The 17500-nt window shown below is 47.7% G+C and overlaps 1 protein-coding gene across 2 annotated transcripts in view; it reads right to left on the minus strand.

Annotated features, from left to right (window-relative positions):
- Positions 1 to 17500, minus strand: part of prkar1b (protein kinase, cAMP-dependent, regulatory, type I, beta) — a 133189-nt gene that overhangs the window by 4775 nt on the left and 110914 nt on the right. For both annotated transcript variants that reach the window (XM_079520117.1, XM_079520118.1), the window contains 2 exons: positions 17359 to 17419; positions 12715 to 12836 (listed from right to left, as the gene is read on the minus strand). In XM_079520117.1, the coding sequence (XP_079376243.1) occupies positions 12715 to 12836; positions 17359 to 17419 (183 nt within the window). The remainder of the gene's footprint in view (positions 1 to 12714; positions 12837 to 17358; positions 17420 to 17500) is intronic.

The following is a 17500-nucleotide window of genomic DNA, read 5'->3' on the forward strand; positions in this document are numbered from 1 at the left end:
TCTACAACCTGACCTGTTTGTGTGAGTGTGTGATGGAGCAAAGGTTCTACAACCTGACCTGTTTGTGTGAGTGTGTGATGGAGCAAAGGTTCCACAACCTAACCTGTTTGTGTGAGTGTGTGATGGAGCAAAGGTTCTACAACCTGACCTGTTTGTATGAGTGTGTGATGGAGCAAAGGTTCCACAACCTAACCTGTTTGTGTGAGTGTGTGATGGAGCAAAGGTTCCACAACCTAACCTGTTTGTACTGTGAGTGTGTGATGGAGCAAAGGTTCCACAACCTAACCTGTTTGTACTGTGAGTGTGTGATGGAGCAAAGGTTCCACAACCTAACCTGTTTGTACTGTGAGTGTGTGATGGAGCAAAGGTTCTACAACCTGACCTGTTTGTGTGAGTGTGTGATGGAGAGCGAGCGGTTTGGATCACACATGTTTGGGTCGCAGTAGCACGTCTACCGCCGTCTAGACGTGTACACGTCCCGCTGTAATTGCTTGCAGCCACACAGTCAAAACCCTCCGTGCTAATTTAACGCAGAAGAGTGCACAGATGGAACCCGTAAGGGTCCATTTGGTTCCATATCCGTGCACTCTCCGGAGTCGGCATTATATGAGGGGACTTCCCCGAGCTCGTCTCAGGCTGGGTATTTAAAAATGGAACCTGACCGTTTTCCAAAACTCACCCACACTTTAATCCGTCTGTCCCCCCCGCCCCCCATCCCCTGCCTTTCCCCTCCGCCGGCCAGGCTAATAATGATAAATATGAATATAATGAGTCTTAACGAGGAGTCAGTAGCCTGCCAGTCGCTCAGGGCAGCCTCGGCCTCACAAAGGTGCGATTGTGTTAGTTTGACGTGATGGGATGTGAGCTGGTGCCTGAAATGAACTGTGGGAGTGGGTGAGCGCCGCTCGCCGTACACTGCAGTGTGATGTCTCCTTCCATGCGATGACGCGGTCAGCGGAATGAACCGAGCCGTGACAGCCTCGCTGTGGTGCGTTCGCCGCCGTACACTGCAAACGTCTTGGACGGGACACTCCTCTGTGCCGTCACTGGTGCTAGTAACTAAGTACATATCCTCAAGTATACTGTACTTAAGTAGTAGTAATTTTAAGGAATTTCTACTTTACTGGAGTACTTCTTTTTGTATACTTCCACAAGTACATTTTTAATTCCGGACTTTTACTTGTAACAGAGTATTTCTACATTGCAGTATTTATAAGTAAAACATTTGAGTGCTCTTTCCACCACTGTGTCACCCAAGCGTTGGTTGGGTCTGTGAGGTGCCTGTGGCTGGGTGTTATGGGGGTGCAGTATAACTGTGAGGTGCCTGTGGCTGGGTGTTATGGGGGTGTAGTGTAACTGGGGTGTGGACCTGCATTTGAGCTCTGTGGGATCTGTGTCCGAGTGTCGGAGGGCTGGGTGCCATCAGAGGGCTGGGTGCCATCAGAGGGCTGGGTGCCATCAGAGGGCTGCCCCTTTTGCTTTTGCCAGTTTCGAAATTAGTCACATGCTTATCGTGCTCGCTGCTTAGCACGGCAGAGCATCCGCAACTGGTGGGAAACACTGACTCCAGCACTAGGGCGCTTGGGAAGAGAGGACACGCACGCACGCACGCACGCACGCACGCACGCACGCACGCTAAATCGAACAGTCCACAAACACAGATGCATCAATACGCATGTAAACATGCACACTGTTGCCAACACACGGACACTGATCTGCAAGAAGCCTTCTCTTCATGTAATCTTTTTCTAGCTCTCTCGTGTGTGTGCGTTTGCGTGCATGCACACACGCATACACACCCGCACAGACACGCACGCACAATATTGTATACACACCCATGCTCATATATTAGCTGGGTGCCAACAGCAGTCGGCCTGCTGCCAGAGGACTCCAGTATTCCCAGCCTCCCCCACGCTCTGATGTTAAGACACATGAGATGTCTGTCTGTCTGTCTGTCTGTCTGTCTGTCTGTCTGTCTGTCTGTCTGTCTGTCTGTCTGTCTGTGAGCACTTTCTAACTTAGTTTTGTGCATCTAGATAGAACTAGATGTGTGTGTGTGCGTGCGTGCGTGCACGTGTGCTTGTGTGTGCGGGGATGCATGTGTGCACACGCATGGGCATGAGCATTTCCCTGTGTCGTTGTTTAAGGTGGAAGGAAACACAGGGCCATGCCACCCAGCGTGAAGGAGATACAGAGAGTGAGAGAGAGAATGTGTGTGTTCAGCGACAAGCAGAGGATTTAAGAGACACAAACATTACCAGACTAAAAATAGGCAAGAGATGTGGATGGAATGAGACTGATAGAGGGGAAGAAAGGGGGGAAAATGAAAGAGAGCAGGAGAGAGAGAGAGAGAGAGAGAGAGAGGACATAAACGCTGTTTGGAATCTCCTCGTTGGTGGCTTACGACAGCTCCATTCTTCATTTTTCCATTTATGTCCAAACAAAGAGGGTGAGACAGTGCAGTTCAGAGCTGGCTCTGTGCAGGGTTCCACTCAGCTAACTATCCATTATCTTCTTGTTCACTATTCTACAGATTACTTCTTAGATTCATTGAAAAATCTAAAAGCGCTGTTTAGTTTGTTTTGGAGAATGATGAAAGTACAAATTGGAATAGATTTGTTTATAATTCACTAATTTGATTATTCTGACCACTTAATCGCTATTTCTTAAAAAACGGTTTGAAAGAAAAAAAAGGGAACAAACACCCCCCACCCAAAATCATTATTATTATATTCATTAAACTAAATCATGAGTGTTGATATCACCCTATCATGAGTGTTGATATCACCCTATCATGAGTGTTGATATCACCCTATCATGAGTGTTGATATCACCCTATCATGAGTGTTGATATCACCCTATCATGAGTATATATCACCCTATCATGAGTATATCACCCTATCATGAGTATATATCACCCTATCATGAGTACTGATATCACCCTATCATGAGTATATATCACTCTATCATGAGTACTGATATCACCCTATCATGAGTATATATCACCCTATCATGAGTATATATCACCCTATCATGAGTGTTGATATCACCCTATCATGAGTATATATCACCCTATCATGAGTACTGATATCACCCTATCATGAGTACTGATATCACCCTATCATGAGTGTTGATATCACCCTATCATGAGTACTGATATCACCCTATCATGAGTGTTGATATCACCCTATCATGAGTGTTGATATCACCCTATCATGAGTATATATCACCCTATCATGAGTGTTGATATCACCCTATCATGAGTATATATCACCCTATCATGAGTACTGATATCACCCTATCATGAGTGTTGATATCACCCTATCATGAGTACTGATATCACCCTATCATGAGTGTTGATATCACCCTATCATGAGTGTTGATATCACCCTATCATGAGTGTTGATATCACCCTATCATGAGTGTTGATATCACCCTATCATGAGTACTGATATCACCCTATCATGAGTGTTGATATCACCCTATCATGAGTGTTGATATCACCCTATCATGAGTATATATCACCCTATCATGAGTGTTGATATCACCCTATCATGAGTATATATCACCCTATCATGAGTACTGATATCACCCTATCATGAGTGTTGATATCACCCTATCATGAGTACTGATATCACCCTATCATGAGTACTGATATCACCCTATCATGAGTACTGATATCACCCTATCATGAGTACTGATATCACCCTATCATGAGTGTTGATATCACCCTATCATGAGTGTTGATATCACCCTATCATGAGTGTTGATATCACCCTATCATGAGTGTTGATATCACCCTATCATGAGTGTTGATATCACCCTATCATGAGTGTTTATATCACCCTATCATGAGTGTTGATATCACCCTATCAGTGTTGATATCACCCTATCATGAGTATATATCACCCTATCATGAGTGTTGATATCACCCTATCATGAGTATATATCACCCTATCATGAGTGTTGATATCACCCTATCATGAGTGTTGATATCACCCTATCATGAGTGTTGATATCACCCTATCATGAGTGTTGATATCACCCTATCATGAGTGTTGATATCACCCTATCATGAGTATATATCACCCTATCATGAGTGTTGATATCACCCTATCATGAGTGTTGATATCACCCTATCATGAGTGTTGATATCACCCTATCATGAGTATATATCACCCTATCATGAGTACTGATATCACCCTATCATGAGTGTTGATATCACCCTATCATGAGTATATATCACCCTATCATGAGTGTTGATATCACCCTATCATGAGTATATATCACCCTATCATGAGTGTTGATATCACCCTATCATGAGTATATATCACCCTATCATGAGTGTTGATATCACCCTATCATGAGTATATATCACCCTATCATGAGTGTTGATATCACCCTATCATGAGTATATATCACCCTATCATGAGTGTTGATATCACCCTATCATGAGTATATATCACCCTATCATGAGTGTTGATATCACCCTATCATGAGTGTTGATATCACCCTATCATGAGTATATATCACCCTATCATGAGTGTTGATATCCAACCCTTGAGACAAGTAGAGTGTAAAAAGGGACACTCACGGGTCAGGGTGCTGCACACAGCCAGTGTGGTCCAGATAACCATCTGAGTGACACATCGTACAGTATAGCACAGATACAGACCTTTATAAACACCAGTGGGCCCATGCATGCACTGCTCTAAGCAGCCACGAGCCAAGTGGAGGGGAATCACAACACTTCTGTATGGACAGGAAATGAGAGAAATGAGAGAAGTGGGAAAGAAAGAGAGAGAGAGAGAGAGAGAGAGAGAGGGGTTATGGGAGGAAAGACACCGCCAATCAAACTTTAATGACCTAAGCCCTATTTTATACTTATAGCGGGAAAACAAGTTAACGTTGCGTCGTTACAAAATGTCACCGATGTGAGCCATTCTTCATGCTCGTGATAAAGTATATAAAGCGCATGAGCATGTGTGCGGTGTACGCCTGTGCTGTTCAGTCCTACACAGCTCTAACATGCCACACGTGAAGCGTAGTGTGTCAGGTAGTGGGTGGCATGTCAAAATGTAGCAGCTCTCTTGCAGGAAGCAACAAGTGCTGAATAAACACAAGGTTATAGACAAAGAGGGAGGGGGGGGGGGTGGAAAAGAGGAGAGGGGAGAAGAGGACAGGAGAGTAGAGGAGAGAGAGAGAGAGAGAGAGAGAGAGAGAGAGAGAGAGAGAGACAGACAGACAGAAAGGTGATACCCCGAGTAGCCTGTTCACACGAGGCCACCCGGCACAGGCTGTGTCTGCAATGGTTCACCGTAAATGCTAAAGCGCACAGGCGTGCACACACACACACACGCACACAGCACACACACACACACACACACACACACACACACACACACACACACACACACACACACACACACACACACACACGTGCACGCACACAAACTATAGTAACACAAGAACACACTTACTGAACGCATTAAGGGACAATGGCCATCCTCGTTATGAGACAGAGAGCTTTTCCCACCATGAACTGCTCTGTTGCTTACAATGTTACGGCCATTAGTTACCAGCCAGCTTCACTGCAGAGGAACCAACACAATGTTACGGCCATTAGTTACCAGCCCGTTTCACTGCCGAGGAACCAACACAATGTTACGGCCATTAGTTACCAGCCCGTTTCACTGCCGAGGAACCAACACAATGTTACGGCCATTAGTTACCAGCCCGTTTCACTGCAGAGGAACCAACACAATGTTACGGCCATTAGTTACCAGCCCGTTTCACTGCAGAGGAACCAACACAATGTTACGGCCATTAGTTACCAGCCCGTTTCACTGCAGAGGAACCAACACAATGTTACGGCCATTAGTTACCAGCCCGTTTCACTGCAGAGGAACCAACACAATGTTACGGCCATTAGTTACCAGCCAGTTTCACTGCAGAGGAACCAACACAATGTTACGGCCATTAGTTACCAGCCCGTTTCACTGCAGAGGAACCAACACAATGTTACGGCCATTAGTTACCAGCCCGTTTCACTGCCGAGGAACCAACACAATGTTACGGCCATTAGTTACCAGCCCGTTTCACTGCAGAGGAACCAACACAATGTTACGGCCATTAGTTACCAGCCCGTTTCACTGCAGAGGAACCAACACAATGTTACGGCCATTAGTTACCAGCCCGTTTCACTGCAGAGGAACCAACACAATGTTACGGCCATTAGTTACCAGCCCGTTTCACTGCAGAGGAACCAACACAATGTTACGGCCATTAGTTACCAGCCCGTTTCACTGCAGAGGAACCAACACAATGTTACGGCCATTAGTTACCAGCCCGTTTCACTGCAGAGGAACCAACACAATGTTACGGCCATTAGTTACCAGCCAGTTTCACTGCAGAGGAACCAACACAATGTTACGGCCATTAGTTACCAGCCAGTTTCACTGCAGAGGAACCAACACAAAGCAAGGAACTACACACACCAAGTTCTCCCAAATGATGGGAGTCCTAAAAGAAGCAGCATTGGTTCATGGATCAACTCAGAGATGCAGAGTCAAGTGTACTCACTCCTTCATACCGTTGCTGACTGTCAGGCTGGCAGAAAAAACGTTTCAACTTTTTATGCTTTTTCGTGATTTAATGCCATATTGTGTCGCATGTCGCATGACATGTATTTTCGCTATGTATTGTACTTTCACTATTTCGGAAAGATTATGAAAGTAAAAGTGGTTACATCTTCCTTTGTTTTTAATAAATACTTAACCGATGAACAAGAGCTTCTGAATAAAATAATAACTACATTGTATCAATTGGTGTTTTGAAAAGGTAATGGTTTTAGACAGTTTCCACCTGACAGCGACGAGATTTCAATTGTTATTAATTTGCGATACAAACTTTTGAGCCATCAAAGTATTACCGTATACTGCAACATATGGCCCTTCAGCATTCACCTTTAACTTGTGGTTATTCAGAAGTGTGCTGTCAGTGAATAAAGACGTTGAGCTATTCAGTGTCGAGTCGTCTTCGCTGAGGAAGTTGCAGAGAAACAGCGAGACGTGTGGAATATTGATGTTGGGTCGATGGCCATGTGAACGGGGGGGCTTCCCAAAAGAGAACGGCGTTCCATCTTCAGCCTATGAAAACACTGCTCCCGCTGAGACACGTCTAAATTGCATTCCGGCGGCACACATATAGGTTATAGCAGTGGTTCCCAAAGTGGGGTCCGAGGCCCCCCAGGGGTCCTTGAGGGAGTGCCAGGGGGTCCCCAGCTAAATGATAGTTTTGAACCAAATGGACCCTTATGGGTCTGTAACTTTGAGAGTGTACAAATGGAACCAAATGGACCCTTATGGGTCTGTAACTTTGAGAGTGTACAAATGGAACCAAATGGACCCTTATGGGTCTGTAACTCTGAGAGTGTACAAATGGAACCAAATGGACCCTGACGGGTCCATTTGGTTCCATTTGTACACTCTCAGAGTCAGATTAACTTTGATTTTACGATATAAATTGGGGGTCCCAGAGATAGAAATGCTATTAAATGGGGGTCTGTAGACTAATATGCGTGTCAAACTGGGGGTCCTTGAAATGAAACGGGTTGAGAATCACTGCTAGAGCTGTACAAATCTTCTCTGGCATAATGTTTTCAAATGGGGGTCCGCGCTCCGCAGGGCTAATACGAGTCAATTTGGGGGTCCCTGATATGAAAAGGTTTGGGAAGGGCTGGTATATACAGTACAGCAGTGATGTACGTATGACCCTGAAGTTGACTGTGATTCCATTAGCGCGGCGTGTGGTGGAGGTCAAAGGTCATTTGTGAGACACGCCACATGGAGTTCAGTTAACGACCGCAGAGGAAAGACAAAGAGGGAAAACATACAGTAAGTGGATTAGAGAGGATGGAATGATGTCCGATGACCTTTATCGCTTGATCAATATTTCATCAATATACGGGTGCTCCAGTGGGAAGAGAGGTGCATGGGGAGATGGTTTGTATTACAGCGAGAGCAAGGACCATCTCTCAGCAGCGATCTGCTTTCAAGTGGTGGCTAGTGACAGGGCAGATAATAGGGCTGTGTGTGTGTGTGTGTGTGTGTGTGTGTGTGTGTGTGTGTGTGTGTGTGTGTGTGTGTGTGTGTGTGTGTGTGTGTGTGTGTGTGTGTGGTGTGCGTGTGTGTGCGTGTGAAAGAGAGTGAGAGAGAAAGAGAGAAATATGTCTAAATTAAAGGGGAGGAGAGGAGAGGAGAGGAGAGCAGAGGAGAGAAGGGAGGAGAGGAGAGGAGAGGAGAGGAGAGGAGAGGAGAGGAGGGAGGAGAGGAGAGGAGAGGAGAGGAGAGGAGAGGAGAGGAGAGGAGAGGAGAGGAGAGGAGAGGAGAGGAGAGGAGAGGAGAGGAGAGGGGAGAAGGGAGGACAAGGCTTCACGTCTCCCTGTAAAGGCTTGTTTGTACAGTGTGAGGGAAAATTAAAGTGTAAACATGTCACTTTTCATTAGGGCCCTTATTCCCACTCCCTGAAAAAAGGAAGTGATGTGTCTATTCCTCCCTTTCTTAAGAGCCAGAGAGAGAGAGAGAGAGAGAGAGAGAAAGAGAGGGAGAAAGAGAGAGAGGGGGACTTTCGATCATCATCTGATCTAATCCCCATTGAGGAAAAAGTGTGTGTGTATGTGTGTGTGTGTGTGTGTGTGGGGGGGGGGGGGGGGGGGGGGGGCAGGTCTGTCACTGTGAGACCTGGTGGTCTGACAGAGAAAGGAGAGAGAGAGAGAGAGAGAGAGAGAGAGAGTGAATGAGCGAGAGAAAGAGAGAAAGAAAGAGACCGCCCTGAAAAGATACATTACATTACGTCTTATTTTATTATCATTGTCTCTATGGCCCTCCACCCCGCCTGCCCCCTGTGGCCCTCCACCCCACCTGCCCCCTGTGGCCCTCCACCCCACCTGCCCCCTGTGGCCCTCCACCCCACCTGCCCCTTGCCTTCCTTGACTCATCCCCCCCCCCCCCCCCCTCTATCTCTCTCCCTCTCTCTCTCTCTCTCTCTCTCCTGGGTCCCCTGACCTCGTGTGAAAGTCAGCGGCACAAATTCCACCACAGTCCGCCCTGCTCTGGGAAAGTCTGTCCCTGTTCCCTGACAGAGAGAGAGAGAGAGAGAGAGAGAGAGAGAGAGAGAGAGAGAGAGAGAGAGAGAGAGAGAGAGACAGAGAGAGACAGAGAGAGATATACAGACAGAGAGAGAGAGAGAGAGAGAGAGAGAGAGAGAGAGACATACAGAGAGTGAGACAGAGAGAGATATACAGACAGAGAGAGAGAGAGAGAGAGAGAGAGAGATTAAAAGGAAAATACAAGATATAAATTGCTGTTGGGCGATGGCATTGCTTTTAGAGAGCGAGAGAGAGAGACAGTGAACAGCCCCACTGAAGAGAGAAGGGAACAAATAACATAAAAATACTAATCAATTGTTGTTTACACTTGTTATGGGCAGAAAGAAATGGAACATGTCCGTCTAGAAATTAACGAGTGAGAAAGGACAGTTTGTCTTTTTAAGAGCAGTGGGAACTTTCCGTGTGAGCGTGGTGAGCGTGTGTGTGTGTGTGTGTGTGTGTGTGTGTGTGTGTGTGTGTGTGTGTGTGTGTGTGTGCGTGTGTGTTTTGGGGTGGGCCTGGGGTTCTGACACGGCAGAGACACACACAGACCTAGGGGACACAGCCCAGGGGACACTCTGGAATGGAGCTTCCATTCCCCCCCTCTGGTCCCCCGTGCACGCCGAACCGTCCTCCCCTCTGTGGGACAGCCACACAGAGGCTCAGATTGATGAGTCATGCGTCGGTAAACGGCTATATTTGTGTGCTGAGGGTTCCGGCTGTTTTCATTTTAGACAAATTAAGACTTTTAAGGCAGTGCTTCAAGGCCGCCCCGTGGACTCCTAATTTGGAAAAGGCTGAGATTTGACCGGTGCCGGTACTGAAGAGAGGGCTTGTTTGTACTGGACCAGCCTAAAACCACAATGCACGGACGTGGACACCGATTGGCTGTTCCAGATAAAGAAATATGATAGGTTGTATTTTGGGGGGGGGGGGGTTCACAGGAAAGTCAAAGAGAACTAGAAATGCACTCTGATGAGCTGCCAACTTGTTAGGCCTACTTGTGCGCGAGCAGAGCACGCAACTTACCTCAACCAACTTATTGAAACATCTTAGTTATATGTCTATATAAATCCTGCTCCAGATATCCACTACAACGGGTTCTAAATGTTTTTTTTTTTTTATCCCACAATTTTGTAACCCATTTTTCACCCCTGTGTCAATTATCTAATGTGATCATGGGCTCTACACACCCTCCGCCAACCTAGTCCCCATATATGGGGGACATGGGGAGAGCAACGGACTTGCTTCTTTAATGCCTGAGTGTCCAAGTTGCTCCTTTACACCTGACAGGGGGAGTTTCCCTGGTTGGACGTAGCGTGTGGAAGGAACACGTTATTCCAACCAGTTCCTTTCCCCTCCATCAGGCACCCCGGCTGGCCAGGGGGAGGTAGTTTAGAGACCAGGATTACTGCATGTTTTTTGTGAGGGTACCTACCCTAGGGGACACGGGGAGAACATGCAAACTCCACACAGAAAGGCCCTTTCGCCAACCCTGCCTCGGGTATGGGCACTGATGACGCGGAGGAGGAGACACGCCGGCAGCACCCACAGCGTCCCGAGCGGGAATCGAACCTAGGACCTTCTAGCTGTGAGGCGACAGCACTACCAACTGTGCCACCGTGCCCCCTCTAAATGTTTTAAGTGTCCTAAGGATTGGCTGATGACGTAACTATGTATGTTTATGTAAAAAGGGTGGTTCCTGATTGGCCGAGGGACAACACCGACATATGCCCCTCGGCCAATCAGTGATTGGCTGATGACGTAATTGTATGTTTATGTAAAAAGGGTGGGTCCTGATTGGCCATACATATTGGTATAGCTATCGCTCAGTGATGACTAACTCTCAATGATGACGTAATAAAGATGTGGGTTAAAGGTCCCAATGCCAGAGTGTAATTGGTTTTCGATGGTGACGTAATGACGATATGTTTTAGTGTCAGGAGGATTAGAGGTAATGTTCCTATGTATATGTATATGTGATTTGTAAGTTGATTAGCGGTATACTGTGGTTACTTTTGATGCATATGCACCGTCCCAGCATATGACGTCAGGGTATAACTGGTATAGCTAGCTCTCAATGATCACTAGCTCTCAATGATGACGTAATAAAGATGTGGATTAAAGGACCCAATGCCTTCGATGGTGACGTATATCTCGATCAATGTCGGGCGGATTAAAGGAAATGCTTCTATGTATATGTATATGTAATTTGTAAGTTGATTAGCGGTATACTGTGGTTACTTTTGATGCGTATGCACCGTCCCAGCATATGACGTGAGGGTATAACTGATATAGCTAGCTCAGTAGTCAGTAGTCATTACGTCATTTGCTGGGACGGTGCATACGCACTCCTGGGCGAAACTAGTACTTGCGCAAGTAATAATAATAAAGAAGTATAGTGAAAATAGCCGATCTGCTATATTTCCACCAGTTTGGGTCACGGGCAAACATCTAATTTCTCTTTTGGGTCTCGAGCTAAAAGGTTTGGGAACCTGCACTGGTGTAGGAGAGGAAGGAACGGTGGGAGAGGAGGAGAGGAAAGCATAGGAGAGGAGAGGACAAAGGAGGATGAGAGGAATGGTGGGAAGGAGGGTGGAGGAGGAAGAGGAGGTGGAGGAGGAGGGGGGGGGGGGGGGGGGCTACAGGTGGAGAGGGAGAGCAGGCCAATGGAGGGATAAGGAGCGATACGTCACTCAACAGCCTTGATAAATCCCCCTCCAATTCAGCCGCAACTAGCCAAGCCCTCAGACTGGGCCTGACTGACTGCTCACTGGGACTATTGTTAAGGATGGAGAGAGAGAGAGAGTGAGAGGGTAAAGGAGAGTGGGGTGGGCGGTGCACGGGGGGCACTTTCCAGTGATGGGGTCCGAGAACGAGGGGACAGGGAAAGGGGGAAAACGTGGGAAGGGAGGGGGGGCGGGGGGACGACGACGGGGGGGACGGGACGTGGACAAAACGACAGCAGATTGCGCCCCTATACCCCCTACACGGGGCCCTCTTGACTTGACCTCGGTGAAAGCCGCGTGGAGTATGGAGTTAATCAAAAGTGTGTTAGGATGACAGGCAGGGGGGCCCTTCATGGAGCTGCACCTTGGGGCCCCCATGCCTCCACAAAGCCCTCCAGTGTGGAGGGGGGGGGGGGGGGTCTGGGGGAAACCCCTCACACTCTCTCTCACCCAGGAATAGAGGCCGAGGGCAGTGGTATATGGGTGTGTGTGTGTGTGTGGGGGGGGGGGGGGGGAGGGAGAGTGGTGGTGTTGGTGGGGGGGGGGGGGGGGGGGGTAGCACCGCTTAGTCTGTCTGCTGGTGGCAATAAACTGGGAATCAGTTCCGATCTCTTCTAAGCACGCTGCCGGTGTCTCTGGGATGATGACACGCATGCACCCACCCACCCACCCACCCACCCAGATGCCCAGCTGATGACACACACATGGCCTCGGGGGCTCGTATGTCAGCGGCCATGTCGCAGGAAGTATGTGAACAGCACGCACGCACGCACGCACGCACGCACGCACGCACGCACACACGCACACACGCACACACGCACGGGCGTGAAGCCATACCTCTGTGATGATGAAGAAGTCATCTCCGGGCTCTCCTTGCACCACTATCTTCTCTCCATCCTCAAACTGAACGGGCTCCAGTGCATCAGCCACCGTCAGACGCTCCCACTTGTCCAGAGACTCTGCGATCGATAGACAGTAGCACACGCACACGCACACGCACACACACACACACACACACACACACACACACACACACACACACACACACACACACACACACACACCATGTAGTTATGGGTATAAACATACACGGTTTGGTTTCATCCATAAAATCATCACTGGCACTGGGATTCAGCTTTACGTAAAAATGTGCATGATATACTTACTACAGATCAGATACAGATGTGCGTGCGTGCGTGCGTGCGTGCGTGCGTGCGTGCGTGCGTGCGTGCGTGCGTGCGTGCGTGCGTGCGTGCGTGCGTGCGTGTCTGTCTCCTCCACCAGCCCATTTAGCTGGTGGGAACAAGTCCTTCCCACCTCAGGATAATCCGTTCACTCAACAGGGACTATTAAATCTCTCCTCCTCCTCCTCCTCCTCCCTCTCCTAGAGTCCAAACACCCTGAAACCAACCCTTCAATCACTAGCCACACCCACATCCAAGCTTTGTGTCTTTGTGGATGTTGCGTTGGCGAGCGTCACGGCACAGACGATATTACCACCATGTCAAACTGCGCTCTCTGGCCACAAAGTACAGACTGCGTCCGGGAGAAATCATGGGTAACGTAAAGTCGTAAACCCAACGTGGAGACGTGTGAGCGAGACGTGTAGTGATTGTTTGATGGGACGAGCGGGTTTTGGGGACAGCCAGCCAAGGTTTGGGAGAGTCTCATTGAGCGTTTGTTGTGTCATTTTAAACGAGAACTTTAATGAGTGATCTCAGGGGGGGTGTTTTGAAACATTTTAATTAAGCGAAGACAAACTCACACATGGATGAATGAACCGCTGACTTTTACATCCGCGTAGGGAATATAGATGAATTACATCAGGTGTCAAGAGTTAGGCCAAGCATCAAACTCCATACATGAATTACATCATGGGTGTCAAGAGTTAGGCCAAGCATCAAACTCCATTCATGAATTACATCATGGGTGTCAAGAGTTAGGCCAAGCATCAAACTCCATACATGAATTACATCATGGGTGTCAAGAGTTAGGCCAAGCATCAAACTCCATTCATGAATTACATCAGGTGTCAAGAGTTAGGCCAAGCATCAAACTCCAGAGACTTGCACATGTACCCCCCCCCCCCCCTTGCGGTAATGATTTATGTTTGTCAAATTACGCTTTTGCAAACCACACGCAGAACTGTGCACCTGGGTCCGCCGCGCGTGTGAATCGGCCCGCTTTGAGAGACGTGACCGTGTGATCTTTTAATGCTCCCCGGGTCGAGATAGAGCCAGTGGCGACAGCGATCCGACCACATGCTCACAGCGAACGTGGTTAGCATGGGATATTTCTAGAAGCCGTTGGTATTTGCACAAAAACCAAAAACACAGACGGTTACACATCTTCAGTGGAGGAGAAGAAGGAAAAAAAGATGTTCCAACCGAGAGTTTCGAGCAACTTTTGAACTATTGGTATTTCTATTTCTATACAGAGAAGAGGCATTAATAGCCCTCCTATACGGCCTCAGGAGACACATAGGAGAAATGTATTTCATCTATAGCCCTTTATATCCGTTTTTCCTAAGACAGATGGTGAAAATAGCTGATCTACAATATCGTAGATAAGCTATTTTCACTATTTTTTAATTCCTTATTTTTATATAAATACTGTAAATAGGGACACCAGGTTAAATGTGGTTAACATAGATTTAAAATGAATTATTTAAATTATTTAAATGGTGATATTATCAAAGATAAATATCAGACTCTTCAATTCCAAAGTCCCCCCCCCCCATAAAAATGGCACAATCTTTAACGCCCCATCTCTGTGTTTGCATGGGATAGAATGTATACCGTAGTGACACCAGTATACTGGCCTTCTCTTTGTCTGGACAATGATGCACTGTTTTGATCCCAGTAAAGACTTCACAGAGCAATAAAAGCATGCACGCAGGAGTCTCTTTTGTGTGGAGCTATTGTCTCCTGATGGTGTTTGGTAAGTGACCCGTGTGTGTGTGTGTGTGTGTGTGTGTGTGTGTGCGTGTGTGTGTGTGTGTGTCCAGTGTCCAGGGGTGTCCAGCTCCGTCCTAGACGGATGTCTTCTCTCTCCGGCTGTGTGTTTAGGGCGACAGGGGGTCCTGTATTATAATGCTGTGTGTTTAGGGCGACAGGGGGTCCTGTGTTATAATGTGGCAGGTCCTTCAAGAGCTCCGCAGGTAACGTAATCCCCAAACGGACCAAGAAGGGAAAACTAAGTTTCACGCTCTGCAGAGCGGTGCACTGCCACCCCGCTACAAACCCCACTTCAAACACACACGCATGCACTCACGCACACGCACGCACACAGTCTGTCTGTGTGTGACTGTGTGTGACTGTGTGTGACTGTGTGTGTGTGTGTGTGTGTGTGTGTGTGTGTGTGTGTGTGTGTGTGTGTGTGTGTCACAGACAGTGAGAGAGTGAGTGAAAAAGCACCCCCCACCCTTTTGCTCATTGACATCAAGGGCTTGTACCCAATTTCGTGGTTATCGTAGAAATCAAAGACAAACAAAAACACCCCCGCCCTCCTCCTCAAAGAGAGGGGAGTAGGAGAGAGAGGGAGAGAGAGAGAGAGAGAGAGGAGTTCAAGAAAAGTAATTTGAAGAGGGAGGTTTCTGTTTGAATACAGGCCTCGTTGGGGTTGTATAAAGACAAAGAGGAGAGAGAGAGAGAGAGAGAGAGAGAGAGAGGAAGGGGGATAGACCCTGCTGAGCAGAGAAGGATTTCTAACTCCTGAATGAGTGTGTGTATTGTGGGTTTACTCTGCAAGCTAATAACTCTATAGGGGTCATGAGCCTTTATATCTCGCACACGTATGTACGTACGCCTACAGTATATAGACGCATGCACGCACGTACGGACGTACGCACGCATAGACGCACGCACACACGCACGCACAGTTTATCCGGGAGCAAAGGAACCAAACACAGAGCGGAAAACGGCCACTTCTGACCGTTCACAGTAGAGAATAGATGATTAGTCTGGCCGGCCCAGTTAGGGCTCAGGTAGGCAGACAGTAGCATTAGAAATGTTGCCAGCCAACTCCGTCCCCACACTGTGGAGGAATGCCAGGGGCACTATACCATTTCACCTGCTGGGACACTTCCGTATTGACAGTAATGTTTATCTATTGATTCTACAAACCTATTTTATACTTTGGCTATGAGAACGTATAGTAGATCTACAAGCTCAGAGTTGTATACCATTTTTTTCCAAACAAGATTGCAGGTGAAGATTTTCACCTCTACTGAAATGCCCAACATAGTGATGCCAGGGCTGAAGTGTTGCTGAAATACAATATTAAAATATGTATTAAATAAATAAACAAACAAACAAATATGTAACAAACAAATCATGACTCAGCATTCCTCATTACCATCTGTATCTAACCTTGGGCACAGTGTATCAGACCCAACCAAAGAATACTGTATCTATATACAGTATTCTATAAATTCCACCAATCTGTGCGTGCGCGTACGTGTCCTTTGCATGTCTCTTGAACCGTGCTACGACACACCAAGTGTCGAGTGACATGTGTGAATGAAGTGGGTCGGATCAGCGGCTCTCCAGAACTGCTTTGTGGTGTGCAATCACATGCAAAGTCGATGCAAATGCATACATCCGCCCGTGAATTATGGCGCGCCACGATCTGCAAATGACGGGCATCACTCGCGATGTCACAGAGGAGTGACGAGTGACGAGTGGTTCTCCACAACCCGCCTGCTCCGAAGTGGCACGTGGGTACGGACGGGCTGGTTCCTTCAATTACACACACACACACACACACACACACACACACACACACACACACACACACACACACACACACACACACACACACACACACACACACACACACACACACACACACACACACACACACACACACACACACACACACACACACACACACGGCTCAGTATTATCCAAATACCGCCGTGTGTGCAATGCATGCCAGCGGAGCGGAGAGAGGACAGCTAGCTTAGGGTTCTCTGCATACAACCAACAGGTTAGGCCGTGCTTTAGCATCAACGGTGTAGGAGGATTAGAGGTCTGCACACACACACACACACACACACACACACACACACACACACACACACACACACACACACACACACACACACACACACACACACACACACACACACACACACACACACACACACACACACACACACACAGGCCTTACTGTACCATGGGGCGCCGTGGGGGAACGCGTGTCTGTGTTTATGTGGGCTAATCTACGCGCTGCACGCGCCAACTGTAACTGCTCGCACTCTGCACTTTGTGACCTCGCGTTTCAGCACACGGCCAGCGGACATGTGCACACACGCACCTCACGCCACCACCACGTACTACTCGCCAAATGTGGAAACATGCAATGAAGCGCACATGGGAGTGTATGGTGGCTGGTCACAAATGAACGCATGCAGGGCGCACGGCTGCACGCACGCACACACGCACACAGAGCAAATGCATGCACAGACATTAGACTCACCGAGAATGGAGACCTTGCTGAGGAACTCTTCATACATCTTCCTCTTCCTCAGTGTGCTACCCTGTATAGGGGACAAGGGGAGGAGATTAAACAACAGTTGTTTTCTCAGTGTGTGTGTGTGTGTCTGTGTCTGTGTGTGTGT

Source organism: Electrona antarctica (genome assembly GCF_951216825.1).
Source record: "Electrona antarctica genome assembly, chromosome: 14".
Lineage (NCBI taxonomy): Eukaryota > Metazoa > Chordata > Actinopteri > Myctophiformes > Myctophidae > Electrona > Electrona antarctica.